At 38.1% G+C, this 15,302-nt stretch overlaps 1 protein-coding gene across 2 annotated transcripts in view; it reads left to right on the plus strand.

Moving 5' to 3' along the window:
- The window catches only part of HDX (highly divergent homeobox), a 150,511-nt gene that overhangs the window by 115,155 nt on the left and 20,054 nt on the right, over positions 1 to 15,302 (plus strand). For both annotated transcript variants that reach the window (XM_017350008.4, XM_051827391.3), the window contains one exon: positions 7,158 to 7,362. In XM_017350008.4, the coding sequence (XP_017205497.2) occupies positions 7,158 to 7,362 (205 nt within the window). The remainder of the gene's footprint in view (positions 1 to 7,157; positions 7,363 to 15,302) is intronic.

Here is a 15,302-nt window from a genome sequence, read left to right on the forward strand (position 1 = left end):
GGCCACCTGGGGAGTGAACCAACAGATGGAGGACCTTTCTCTCTCTCTCTCTCCCTCTCACTGTCTGTGACTCTATCTCTCAAATAAATAAATAAAATCTTTAAAACAAAAAAAGAAACAATGCCTAGAAGAAATAAGACAGTAGATGTTTATTCAGTTTAAGGAAGAACATTTTGAAAAAATTCCAAACACTTGACTGGGAAACCTTGCAGAGTAATATGTTCCATATTGCTGATGTTTTGATGCAAAGATTGGATGGAATATCCAGGCCTTCAACAGATTTGATGATGGCCACCCACATTTGTGAGGGTCATCTTCTTTACTTAGTCTGTGTGTTCAAGTGCTGATCTCTTCTAGGAATACCCTCCGGATTCACTCAGAAGTATCTCACCAGTGATCTGGCCGTCCCTTAGCCTGTTTAAATTGACACATACAACTAAGCACCACAGACTGTTGTAACAACATACCATAGGCTGGGTGGCTTGTAAATAACAGAAATTTATTTCTCACAGTTGTGGAGACTAAGAAGTTCAACAAGACCATGCTGGCACATACAGTATCTGATGAGGGCCCACTTCCTAGACAGCTGTCTTTTCTCTAACCTCACATGGCAGAAATGGCATGGGATCACTCTGTGGTCTATTGAAAGGCACTAAGCCCATTCATGAGACATCCACCTTCATGGCACAATTACCTTCCAAGCCCCACCTCCTAACACTCTCATTGTGGAGGTTAGGATTTCAGTATGTTAGTTGGGAGGGGCACAAATATTCAGACCATTAGCAGCTTCAGAGATTATTTCTATATTTTATGATTCTATGAAACTTCAATGTGTCTACTAACATTGTATTTCTATTTTGAATTATTTCCCAGTGCCTTCCAGTTTTGAGAAATATTCAAAGGGAATATTTTAACCTTGGGGTACAATAAAATCTCACATACTTCCAATATTGCCACAACATTTTACCTTTATCATTGTACAATCCATGATCACTCCTTTCTCCCTTATTGGGACAATTCTTGCTTATTACATGATCAATAAGTTGAAAATAAATAGGTTTCTGCTCGCCTTTTTCTTTTCTCTTTCACAGCTTTTATGACCCAAAGAAGCAGGAAGCATCCTACAGAGACTGGGATCTTCCTCCTGCTCATGCTATCATCTTCATAATCATGGGTGATTAGGAGTATTTAAAAAAAGCTTCCTCATTTACAGTTTGATAAGCATCAGTATTCACAAATAAGAAACACAGAAACCACATGACAATTTAAAGGAGCTTTAGTAAGGAGTTGCAATTCTTTAGTTGTTCTAAAGTCTAACCATTTGCTCTCAACAAGATAATGTAATGGGAAATTGAAAAGGAACTCTGCTCTTTAAACTAGTATTTCTCTAATGGGGAAAGTGAGCAAACTCAGGAAAACTAATATCCATGAATATTTTCTTCTCTACTGGCTGATTTTCACCTGGACTCTACAAAACAATCCATGTGTTTCAAGCTTTATAGCTATCATTGAATGCTGGATACATCCAAAGTACTGCATTTCCAGAGTTTGAAGGTAAAATGCCCCCCAAATAATACGAAGAAGAATTAATCTTCTTGGAATAAATTAATAGTTCTTCTATTTTGCTCTGCATATTTTTCTTGAAAAACCTTACCAAGTATACAGTTAGCTGCATTCATGTTTTTTATTCACATTAGACAGTATCTAAGGTGGTTTTGTATTTATGTAAGCCTCTTTGCACAGAAGAAATTGTAGTTGGCATACAAAGAAAGGGTATCATAATCTAATTTAAAGGTGGAATTCAAATCCCTGAGATATTTGGAATTCATTTTTGAGATTTAGGTTGAGGTCCTATGGCTATTCAATAGCCCCAGCATCATTTCTTGAAAAGACCACCTTCTCCCACTGAATTACTTTTGTACCTTTATCAAAAGTTAACTAAATTAGTCATACTTATAGAGGCTGCTTCTGGGTTCTCCATTCTCTTCTATTTATCTAACAGGTCTTGAAATTGAGTGGATAGATTCCTTCCACATTCTTTCTTTTTTCCTAAATATTCTTTTACCTATACGCATTCCTCTACATGTGAATTTTAGAAATATATAAAATATATATATCCTTGCTGGGATATTAATATAAATTGTGTTAATCCTAATACCAATTTGGGAAGAATTTACGTCTTTACTATATCGACTCTTCCAATCTATGATCACAGAATGTCTCCCCATTTATTTAGAGCTGTTTTGATTTCTTTTACTAGCGTTTCATAAAGGTCTTGTACATGTTTTGTTAGATTTATACATAAGGGTTTAATTTTTTGAGTGATTGCAATGGTATTATATTTTTAATTTCAGCCTCAATGTGCTGGTTTTTACCATACAAAAGCACAGTTGATTTTCATATGTTGATCTTGTATCCTGAGATCTTACTGGAGTGTTTTTGTAGATTCCTTGAGATTTTCTACATACTATCATGTAATCTGCAAACAAGGACAGTTTTATTTCTTCTTTTCTGAACTGTATAACTTTTATTTATTTTTTCTAAATTGTTTCATGGGCTAGAATTTCCAGTTCTATGTTGAATAACAGGGGTCACTGTGGACATTTTGTTTGCATTCCATATCTAAGAAGGAAACCATCACATTTTTCATGATTAAGCATGTTAACTGTAGGTTTCAGAGACCTGGAGATTTGTTTTCATGGGAAGATTTTAATGATGAACTAAATGTTCTTAATAGTTATAGGGCTCGTCTTCAAAGAAGGAGGTACCTTTCTCTGAAGTGAGGAGAGAACCTCCACTTTGACTATGACCTTGTCTAAACAAGATAAGAGTCGGAGAACTCAAGGGGCTTCCATAGCCTTGGAAACTCATGACTGGTGCATAGGGAGATTACTGATGCCATAAACAGGAGTGTCAATTTGTAAAGTCAACAACAGGAGTCACGGTGCACTTACTCCTCATGTAGGATCTCTGTCCTTAATGTGCTGTACATTGAGGCTTAATGCTATAACGAGTACTCAAACAGTATATTTCACTTTGTGTTTCTATGGGGGTGCAAACTGTTGAAATCTTTACTTAATGTATACTAAACTGATCTTCTGTAAAAAAAAAAAAAAAGAAATTATCAATTCCCAACTTGACTCTCACTGGGATTAAACATGACAATAGGTCTGATCTGATTTCATCATCATTTAAAAAAATCATCTATTATTTTTCACTTTATGTTTCTGTGTGGGAGCAAACTGTGAAATCCTTACTTAATGTATACTAAGCTGATCTTCTGTATATTAAGATAATCAAAAATGAATCTTGATGTGAATGGAAGGGGAGAGGGAGTGGGAAAGGGGAGGGTTGTGGGTGGGAGGGACGGTATTGGGGGGAAGTCATTAAATAAAAGTTAAAAAAAAGAAGAAAAAAATAGTTATAGGGCTATCCAAGTAATATATCTCATATTGTAGTGATTTATACTTTTCAAGGAATTGGTCCATTTCATCTAAAGCTCAAATTTGTATGTATAGAGTTTTTTGTAGTAGTCCCTATTACCCATTTCATGTCTGCAAAGTGTGTATTATCTTCCAGTTCATTCCTGATTCTAGTAACTTGGTTTTATCTTCTATTTTTACAATTGTTGCCAAATGTTTGTCAATTTTACTATTTTTTCAATCAGTCCACTGTTTGCTTCCTATAAAAATTAATGTACATTTTTTAGCTGTCTTAGGTTTATACTACAAAAGAACAAGAAGATGGAATTTCAAGCTAAAATGGGATAAAATATTTGTAAACCGTATATCTGATAAAGCACTCAGATCTAGAATATTTAAAGAGCTTTCAAAGCAATGCTAAAAATAAACAAACACTTCAAGTAGAAAATAGTTAATTCATGAAGATGATATGCAGATGGAAAATAAGCACATGGAAAGATGTTCAACATGAATCTCCATTAGCAAAATCAAATAATCCAATGAGCTGTCACTATATAAACCTATGAAAACAGCCAAAATCAAAAAGAAAAAAATATTGACAATACTAAATACTGACAAGAATGTTGAGAAATTGGATATCATACATTGCTGATAGAAATCTAAAATGGTAGAATTCCACAGGAAAATACTTAGGTAGTTTCTTATGAAACAGGTGATCATATGAGCCAGGAATTGTATTATTATGCATTTATCCTTAAATAATGATGATCTGTGAGACTGGTGCTGTGGTGCAGCAGGTAAAAGCTGATGCCTGCAGTGCCGGCATCCCATATGGGTGCCAGTTCGAATCCTAGCTGCTCCACTTCCGATCCAGCTCTCTGCTATGGCCTGGGAAAGCAATAGAAGATGGCCCAAATGCTTGGGTCCCTACACCTATGTGTGAGACCCAGAAGATGTCCCCGGCTCCTGGCTTCGGATCGGTGCAGCTCCAGCCGTTGCAGCCATTTGGAGAGTGAAAGATATTCCATCTCTGTCTGTCTGCCTGCTTCTGCCTCTCTGTAACTCTGCCTTTTAAATAAATGAATCTTAAAAAAAAAAAAGAAAGAAAGAAATGAAGACTTCTGTCTGTACCAAAACCTACTACACAGCTGTTTATAACAACTTTAACAGCTAAAAATTGGAAACAATACAACTGTGATTCAACAGATGAAAGATTAAGAAAATACTAATGCATACGAATCATGGAATACTACTTAGCAATAAAAAATGAATTATTGGTAAACACAATTTGAATGAGTTTCCAGGGAAATATGCTGACAAAAAGGTCAACTTCAGAAGGTCACCTGCCATATGATTCTATTTATATAACTTTCTCCAAAAGGCAGTTAGAGGTGAAAAACAGATTGGTAATATCCAGAGATTGTGAATAGTAGGAAGAAATGGAAGAGGGATGGTGTGGTAAAGGAATATACAACTGTACACACACATTAAATCATATGAGTTTCCTGGTTATACTTCTGTGCCATCATTGTGTAATGTTTAAGTTGCAGAGGACAGAGAGAAGAATACATGAGACCTGTATTTAAAACTTACCGTGACTCTCCATTTCTCTCTTAGATTTATTTTTTTATTTGAAGGCAGATTTAGAGAGAGGGAGAGACCTTCCATCTGCTGGTTGACCGCCCATCTGGGTAACAATGGCTGGGACTGAGCTAGACCAAAGCCAGGATCCAGGAACTCAATCTGGGTCTCCCACATGGGTGCAGGGTCCCAAGCACCTGGACCATCTTCCGCTGCTTTCCCAGGTGCCCTAGCAGGAAGCTGAATCAGAAGCAAAGGGAGAAGTCAGGACTCTGGGATGCTGGCTCTGCAGGAGGTGGCTTAACCCCACTGCGCCCCAACACTGGCCCCTCTCTGTAATTATTTCGACATAAAAAGTATGAAAAGGGAGCACATGTTTAGCCTTGTGGTTAAGACACCCATCTCTCATATTGGAGTGCCTGGTTCAATTCCTTGCTCTACCACTTGCCTCTAGTTTTCTGTTAATGCTGACCCTGAGAGGCAGCAGTGACTGTTCAAATAACTGGGTTCCTGCCACCCATCAGGGAGACATGGATTGTATTCCTGACTCCTGGCCTCAGTCCCAGGCCAACCACAGCCACTGCAGGCATCTGGGGAGTCAACCAGTGGATGGGAGATTGCTCTAAAAAAAATGATGCTTCTTTAATTATTTACTTTTTAGTTATGTCAAAAGCAGAGAGTCAACGACAGGCACAGAGAGATCTATCATTCACTAGTTCACTCCCTTAATGCCCACAAGAACTGGGGCTGGGCTGGGCTTAACCAGGAGCCTCGAATTCAATCCAAGTCTCTCACATGAGGGACAGGGATCCAAGTATATGATTCATCACCTGCTGCTTCCCAGTGTGCACATTAGCAGGAAGCTAAATTAGGAAGTGAGGCCAGGACTCAAACCAGATGTTTTGATAATAGGAAGTGGGCATCCAAGTGGCATCATAACTCCTGTGGCAAGTGCTGGAAATCCTCCCACCAAAAAAAGGATTTTAGAAATTAGTTCTAAATCAGATAAAATTACATATCATACTGCTTGAAACACCAGGATAACCATTATGGAGCCAAGGAAAGTTAATAAAGGGCATGTTTTCACCTACGAAGAGCAAAATTGGAAATGGGATGTGAAATATAGGTACAGCTGTATGCCTGCTTTCTTTGGAAATAGAACCAATTCATTTTTCTTTTGAAATATTTGATGAATTTTTCTCTAGAAAAAAGTAGAATCAAAAGTGATCTGTCAGGGCCGGCACTGTGGCATAGTGGTGAAGCTGCCACCTGTAGTGCTGGCATCCCATATGGGCACCAGTTCGACTCCCGGCTGCTGCACTTCCAATCCAGCTCTCTGTTGGAGAAAGCAGTAGAGGATTGCTCAAGACCTTAGGCCCCTGCACCTGCGTGGGAGGTCCAAAGGAAGCTCCTGTCTTCTGTCTCTGGATCAGCCTGGTTCTGGCCGTTGTGGCCATTTGGGGAGTGAACCAGCATTAGGAAGACCTTTCTCTCTGCTTCTGCCTCTGCCTCTCTGTAATTCTGCCATTCAAATAAATAAATAAATCTTTTTAAAAAAGATATCTGTAGGGGCTGGTGCTGTGGTGTACTGTGCAGAGCAGCCACCAGCAGTGCCAGCATCCCATATGGGCACCGGTTCGAGTCCTGGCTGCTCCACTTCTGATCCAGCTCTCTGCTGTGGCTTGGGAAAGCAGTAGAAGATGGCCCAAGTGCTTGGGCCACTGCACCCATTTGGGAAACCTGGAAGAAGTTCTTGGCTCCTGGCTTTGGATTGACTCAGCTCTGGCCATTGCAGCTATTTGGGGAGTGAGGCAGCAGATGGAAGACCTACCCCCCCACACCCCGTCTCTCTGTCTCTCTCTCTGCCTCTGCCTTTCTGTAACTCTGCTTTTCAAAGAAATAAATCTTTAAAAAAGTGACCTATAATAGGCTACATGTTGCTTGAAAGTTTAAGTGCTTAAATAGCCTCTTTCTGCTAAAAAAATTTTAAGTAAAAAAATTTATTTTAGCTTATTTACATTAAAATTTCATTATTTTATGTAACTGTTTATCATTTTAATCCCATTATATGCAGCAGCCATTCATTGTTTTAATGACCAGAACTGCTAAGTTTTCTATGTTTACAGAACTTATCCTTGTATTTCTCTTATACAGACTTGGATTGGGAATCGAAGAAGGAAATATCGTTTAATGGGGATTGAAGTTCCACCTCCAAGAGGAGGCCCTGCTGATTTCTCTGAGCAGTCCGAGTCTGGTTCTTTGTCTGCACTCACACCAGGAGAAGAAGGTGGGCCTGAAGTAGAAGATAATGACAGAAACGATGAAGTATCCATCTGTTTGTCTGAAGGAAGCTCTCAAGGTATATTTGATGCATTTTCACTTGCTTTTCAGTTCACTACATTTTTTTTTTTTTTGACAGGCAGAGTGGACAGTGAGAGAGAGAGACAGAGAGAAAGGTCTTCCTTTGCCACTGGTTCACCCTCCAATGGTCGCCGAGGCCGGCACGTTGCGGTCGGCGCACCGTGCTGATCCGATGGCAGGAGCCAGGTGCTTCTCCTGGTCTCCCATGGGATGCAGGGCCCAAGCACTTGGGCCATCCTCCACTGCACTCCCTGGCCACAGCAGAGAGCTGGCCTGGAACAGGGGCAACCGGGACAGAATCCGGCGCCCCGACCGGGACTAGAACCCGGTGTGCTGGCACCGCAGGTGGAGGATTAGCCTAGTGAGCCGCGGCACTGGCACAGTTCACTACATTTTAAATATAGAGTCTTCAAAACATTTGACTAAATATTTAAAAAGACACAGATTTATTTTTGATGTCTCCACCTAAACATTCTCCCACATTAAGTCATCACATGGAGTGTTCATCTACCAGGATAAACATCTCCCACATGTAGAAATGTCTATTACAACAATCCATAATCATAATTAAATAAATAACTGTTTTCATTTTATTGTAATTCTAGTCATTTTAGGCTAGAGCACTGCAAACATTTCCATGAAGGAGAGTATGGTATAACATGACAAACACTAGGCTAGTAGTTAAGCAAACTGCATGGAAGTCCTAGGTTTTCCATTAGCTGTTTATATGACTTCAGGGTTTAGAGTTTAGTTTCCTCTTCTGCAAAAGGGAATTATACTGTATCATCTTTATAGTGCCTCTCAGTGTTTTGCCAAACAAGAGTTCAAATAGCATGAAATTGTACCATTTGCCCCTGTGAAGTATGTTTCAATTTACCTCAAGCATAAAAACAGATCTCTTCTGATACCTTTTAAATTAGCACTTTGACCAATGTTTAATTATTTAATAAAATTATCCATTAAAAATACACAATCCAGGGGGCCAACGCCGTGGCTCACTTGGTTAATCCTCCACCTGCGGTGCTGGCATCCCATATGGGCGCCGGGTTCTAGTCCTGGTTGCTCCTCTTCCAGTCCAGCTCTCTGTTGTGTCCCGGGAAGGCAGTGGAGGATGGCCCAAGTACCTGGCTCCTGGCTTCCGATCGGTGTTGCTCCGGCTGTGGCAGCCATTTGGGGGGTGAACCAATGGAAGGAAGACCTTTCTCTCTGTCTCTCTCTCTCAGTGTCTCACTCTATCTGTCAAATAAATAAATAAAAATACAGAATTCAGTGATTTTTGATGTTACTACTGTTTTATTTTTTATTTTTAAATTTTAATTAGTTTTTAACAAATGATATGGTTCATAGACACAATTCTAAGAATATAATGATGTGATTTTTAATAAATGTTCTAGAGTTATGCAAGTGGCACCATCATTAAAATCCAATTTTAGGGGACTGGCATCGAGGCGTAGTAGGCTAAGCCTCCACCTGGCATCTCTAGGCACCAGTTCAAGTCCTTGCTGCTCCTCTTCCAATCCAGCTGTCTGCTATAGCCTAGGAAAGTAGTAGAAGATGGCCAAGTGTTTGGGCCTCTGCACTCGTGTGGGAGACCTGGAAGAAACTCCTTGCTCCTGGTTTCGTATCAGCCCAGCTTCAGCCATTACAGCCATTTAGAGGGTGAACTGGTGGATGGAAGGTCTTTCTCTGTCTTTCCCTCTCTTTGTCTGTAACTCTACCTCTCAAATAAATAAATAAATAATCTTAAAATAAAGCAGTGGCTTAACCTACAGCACCACAATGCCTGCCTGCCCCCCACATTTATTAAAAAATACCAATTTTAGATCATTTTCATCACTTAGTAAAACTCCCATGAGCCCATTTTCAGGCCATTCCCTCTCTTGTCCTCAGTCCCAGACAACCACTTAACTGCTTTCTGACATATAAATGTGTCTTTTCTGAGCATTTCATATCAATCGAATCATACAATATATAGGAGGATTTTTGTATCTGTGACTGACAAACAGGAAAAAAATTTGACAGTTGCCCATTGTGTTTGTTTCTGCTTCATTCAGCACTATTCAGGATATTAACGTGGCGTTTTCCACTTTATTGTTTGCCTTTTAATTTTACTAATGGTGTTTTCTGATGTCAGAATTTTCACCTGCAAAATTGTACATGGTCAAACCTACCAATTCTTGCCTTTTTAGTTTCTGACTTTGCTGTCATGATGAAAAAGTCCTTCCTTGTACTACAACTTTGTAAACATATCCCCCCACACATATTTGCCTCTGGAATCCCTGTGGTTTCATTTTTACAACTTTATATGTATTTCACCTTGAATTTATGTTGCCTTAAGATATTTGAGGAAAATATCTAATTTTACTTTTCAAATAATTATCCAATCATCCCTACACATTGAAACAAAAAATGTTTACCCATCGAAATATAAAATTTAGTTAAAGGAGAAAATTAAGAACAGGAAAAGGCAATGGGCAAAACCTGTGTCTTATAAATATCCAAATGTGGAGGCTAGGAGAGAAAAAAGGAGCCATAAAAGAACATTCAGTTACAGGAGAATCAAAACAGTTTGCTGTTACTAAAACCAAGGAACAAGAGATTGCAGAAGGAAAAAGGGTTATTATCTCAGACATTGCGTAGAAAGAAGAACGAGAAGTCATTGAATGTTTAAGAGGTTCTTGGAGAAAGCAGCTAATTGCATGGAGAGCAAGCAGACTGTACTATGTTGAGTAATGAAAGGGAAAGAAAAGCTATTAGTATTGAGAAGGCCAAGTATTTTAAGAGCAGATATTTGAAAGGTTTTCAAATGTGAATATTCAAGTCTCTGTCATCTCTCTGTCTCGACATTTGTTATTGATGTTAATGACGATGATAGTAGAGAACTCAGTGTACAGGAAAACTATGAGTCAGATTTGAAAGTCATCAAAGAAGAAGAAGAAGCATTGCACCATTTCCAAGCCCCTTATTTCTAATATAGTAGGTCCATCCGAGCATTTTGTCTTCTGCTCATCTTTACTAAAGTGTATGTGCCTGGGGATCCTTGGATATTCACAGTGATTCATGACTGGATCTTTAAGCCTGCTGTCTGGCAGCCAGTTGCAGGAGTTGGGGCACATGGAGATTTGTGTGTTATTGTGGGTGGACAGGAGAGTTGTGAGGAAATAGTCTGATAAAGGAAAGCACAGACGCCCTAAGTGGAGTTTCATTTCCCAGCTGCCACTTCCCCACCCAAAAGAGAATTTTAGAAAATAAGCAGTTAATGGGGGAAAAAGTGAAAGTTAATTTTGAAGTCCATTTTAATGGTTCACTTTTAATGGGCCACTGCTCCTACACTGGCATCCTTTGTCATTTAATAGCATGTTCTCCAGACAGCTGGCTTAGTAATCAAGACCTAATGAGAAAAAGTAGATAGAGAATTTAATGCATGAATCAAAAAACACTTGATGAGAGCTACGATTGCCTAGAATTTCTCTTGGTAGCTTATTTTTCACAGCTGCATGGTAACCTTTTCATTCTCATCAGAAATTGCAACAGGAGAGCATAAAAGCGTTTTCAAATACTAAAAAGAGCCCCTTCCGTGCAGTCTCCTATTAGTTCTGAGTTCTGTTCACTTCCTCATTTTACTTATGGAAAATACTAATTTGATTGATTTGACTGTATGATCTTTTTGTAATAATTAAATGAATTGTATCATCTGGCCTAAAGTAATATCTTATGTTTAAATATGCTGACCATATTCTCTTCTGGTTTCTGGAAGTGGAAACATAGTTAAATATGTATCTACTTTGAGATTTCCATTAAGTTACATCTTACAAATACAGATACAAAATAATCAGGGTACCTACCCATCTTATTTCAAAACCCTAACAACTGAAATTCAGAGCTGTTGATTAAATGGAGTTAGAGTCTCCTAAATGTCTAAGAAGGGAAAAAATCTTTCAATTGGAGCTTCCATATGACATGTCAAAAATCAATCAAAAATAACATTGGATTTCTCCAGAGAAATTGTACAAGCAAAAATAAGAATTTGTTTTAAATACAGTAAGTGTCAGGTTGAGCCAGAGTCTACGAAAACTGCTGATGCTCTTTAGCAGTTTCATTTTTATTCTTTTGTTTCTGAAAGGAGATTATTCCCTAACATAGTTTTTTATTTACCCTAACTTTCACTTTCCACCTCCTACCTTCCTCTCCCATGTCCTTTCTCTTTCTCTTTCCCTGTGCAAGAGTGAAGAGAAAGGAGGTGTGGTAGGGACTGATGAAGAAAAAGCTTGTGGGGCTGATGCTGTGGCATAGTGGGTAAAGCCGCTGCCTGCAGTGCAGGCATTCCATATGGGTGCCGGTTTGTGTCCTGGCTGTTCCACTTCCTATCCAGCTCTCTGCTGTGGCCTGGAAAAGCAGTAGAAGATGGTCCAAGTCCTTGGGCCCGTGCATGGGAGACCCAGAAGAAGCTCCTGGCTCCTGGCTTCAGATCAGCCCAACTCCGGCCGTTGCAGCCAACTGGGGAGTGAACCAGCGGATGGAAGACCTCTCTCTGCCTCTCCTTCTCTGTCTGTGTAACTCTGCCTTTCAAATAAATAAATAAATCTTTAGAAAAAAAAAACTTGCTGGTTTCACCGTTCCCACAACTGCAAACTTTAGCAAAAATAATCATTGGATGACTGAACACCTCAATTCCAACTTCTGTTTCTACCAAAATATATTCATGGCTGAGCAGTTTTAAACATTTTTACTATCCCAAGAAACCAGTATTTTCAAGTATAGAAGCAATTAATGTTGAGAAAATTAAATGTTACCACAAATCTTGTTTTTCAGCTGTATCATTATATTGGTGTACACATGAAAGTTACTTGATAGAAGCATATAGTCACCACATAGGGTGCCCTCTAGAGTTTTCACTGATTTCACAAATTCTACTTACTTATTTTCCAATTAGCTGAGCTATCTTTCTTGAGGAATTAATTACCAGACACGCTGACAGTATTTAGCTTTCAAACTTTGACTAATATTGAAATTATCTGTGCATAAAAGAAAACATACCTTGTTCATCTGTAATCACTTCATACTGTTATTTTAGAAAGCATCAAATAGTTTTTATTTAAGGCTTCTAAAATAATCAAATCACTCAGAAATATATTGCTTGTAAAGCACAAATGTACAGAGTGATGCCCAAGGCCAACCCTTAAGGAATGGTACAAGTAATGACCTCGCCAATAAGCCACCACGGGGACGTCAGCTCTGCAGCTAATGCTGGGGATTGCCCTCTCCCTTCATTTCATTCAATTGCTGATTATGCAGCACTTCAGATACCTGTGGGGATGAATAGATAAAATTGCCTCTGTCTGTCTAGGAACTATTCTTTTTAAGAAATTTCAAACTATATATCTATATCTATATCTATATCTATATCTATATATCTATGAAGTTAGAGTCTTCTAAATATATATGGAGTTCTATATATGGAGCACTCTTTATATGGAGCACTTTTCATTGACTCTGGCTCAACCTGACACTTACTGCATTTAAAACAAATTCTTATTTTTGCTTGTACAATTTCTCTGGAGAAATCCAATGTTATTTTTGATTGATTTTTGACGTCATGTGGAAGCTCCAATTGAAAGATATTTTTCCCTTCTTAGACATTTAGAAGACTCTAACTCCATATATATTTAGAAGCCTATATATATATATATGTATACATATATAATATATATAGGCTTAATAATATTCGTTATAGGAATAGGCCTTCAATGATTTCTCCATTCCTTTATTGTTAGGAATAAAATGTCTTCCATTTTTTTCTATTATAAATAGTACAGTGGTAGCTATCCTTATATTTGCACCTATCCACATGTAATGCTTTAGGATGCATTGCTAAAAGTAAAGTTGATATATATATATATATATATATATATATTCCACCTACAAGTGAGGTTGTGCAAAATTTGTCTTCCTGGGCCTGACATATTTCACTTAAGCAGAATGTCCTCCAGGTCCATCTATGTTGTGGCAAATGTCAGCGGGGAGAGATTACATACATAGTGCTGGAGAATTAAACTATTGTCAAGAGGGTCCAGGTGGGACAGGGAAGAGGAAGTAGTGGGGAGATGTAAGCAATAAATAAATGCAATGAACAAGTCAAAAGGATTATGATTAACAATAATGTATTATGTTCAGAAATTTTGGTAAACGAATAAATTATAGCTGCTCTTGCCATAAAGGTGAGGCAGAGAGTAAATGAGTAACTATGTTAGATGAAGGATATGTTAATTTGCTTCACTGTGGTAATCATTTTTCTATATATGTGTTGTATTTCATGTAATATACCTTAAAGTATATAATAAATAAATAAATTTAAAAAATATTTTTAAAATAAATAAAATTTATTTTTAAAAAATCTAGTGAAAGAGAAAAATAAATTTATAATGAATGCAGAATTAAAACACTGCTAAGGCTTTCCTGAATGTCTTACATTTGAATTCTCATATGTGAGTTCCTGGGTAAGTCCTGATTTCCTCCTAATCGTCCTTCAGGCTTATACATGGCACCCCTATACATCTTTCCATGGAAAAAAATCCTGGGAAGGCTGATAACTGTTTTTATTCTGCATTCTAAGGTGAAATAAAATGTTGGTTACCAAGGGGCTGAAAAATTCTACTTGTATTTATCTAAGTAATCTCCATGATATGGCTGTGCAGAAAAAAAAGAGTTTATTTTTTTTCTAGGGAGTAGGAGTACAGGTAATCTGAGATACAGAGGATTATGTATACAGACACCCTATGCCTTGAATCAGCCATTTTTAGCTCGGACACACAGAGCTTTTTAGTAGAGTGATTTTCTGAATGGATTTCTCTTTTTTTTCCTCATTTTTAGAATATTAAATTTTAATTCAAAAATTGTAGAAAATATTGGGTAAATACAATTTTAAAAACACAGAAATAATCCTACCTCACAAGGATAACCTTTATGAAAATGGAGGTGGGAGACTATTTTTGCCAGTGAGATTATATATATATGTATGTATATATATATACATATACATATGAAACAATAGAGAGAATTATTCTTATCAATATTCACAATAAGCAATATATTTCATTGTAGAAAAGCATTTAAATACAAATAAGCAATAGGAAGAAAAATAAAAATCACCTCAATTCCATTCAAGACAATAAAAGAAATATTTTGATGTAAATAGTGACAGGTATTTTTTTGTTTTGCTTTACAAAACTAAGATCATGTGTACCTACATAGATTTTTATCACCTTTATATTTATCACTTTTCAATACATCATGTGCATTTTCCATGTTATTAACTGTTCTTCTACTTCATTTTTAGTGGCTTAATAACATTTATTGTAGGAATAGGTCTTCAATTATTTCTCCATCCCTCTTTTGTTAGCAAAAAAAGTCTTCCATTTTTTCCATTATAAATAGTACAGTGATAACCATCCTTATATTTGCACCTATTCACATGTAATGCTTTAGGATGCATTGCTAAAGTAAAGTTGCTCAAAACATATGTGAAATCAGTTTGCCATTTGTGTCTTTTTTTTTTTTTTTTTGACAGGCAGAGTGGACAGTGAGAGAGGGACAGAGAGAAAGGTCTTCCTTTGCCGTTGGTTCACCCTCCAATGGCCACCGCGGCCGACGCGCTGCGGCCGGCACACCGCGCTGATCTGATGGCAGGAGCCAGGTACTTATCCTGGACTCCCATGCGGGTGCAGGGCCCAAGTACCTGGGCCATCCTCCACTGCACTCCCTGGCCACAGCAGAGAGCTGGCCTGGAAGAGGGGCAACCGGGACAGAATCCGGCGCCCCGACCAGGACTAGAACCCAGTGTGCCGGCCTAGTGAGCCGCGGCGCCGGCCAATTTGTGTCTTCTTATAATTGAGAAATTATTTATGTGATCTTGGACAAAGCATTCTCAATAAAGTTCTG

Source organism: Oryctolagus cuniculus, chromosome X (genome assembly GCF_051225735.1).
Source record: "Oryctolagus cuniculus isolate XC-2025 breed Fujian yellow rabbit chromosome X, ASM5122573v1, whole genome shotgun sequence".
NCBI lineage: Eukaryota > Metazoa > Chordata > Mammalia > Lagomorpha > Leporidae > Oryctolagus > Oryctolagus cuniculus.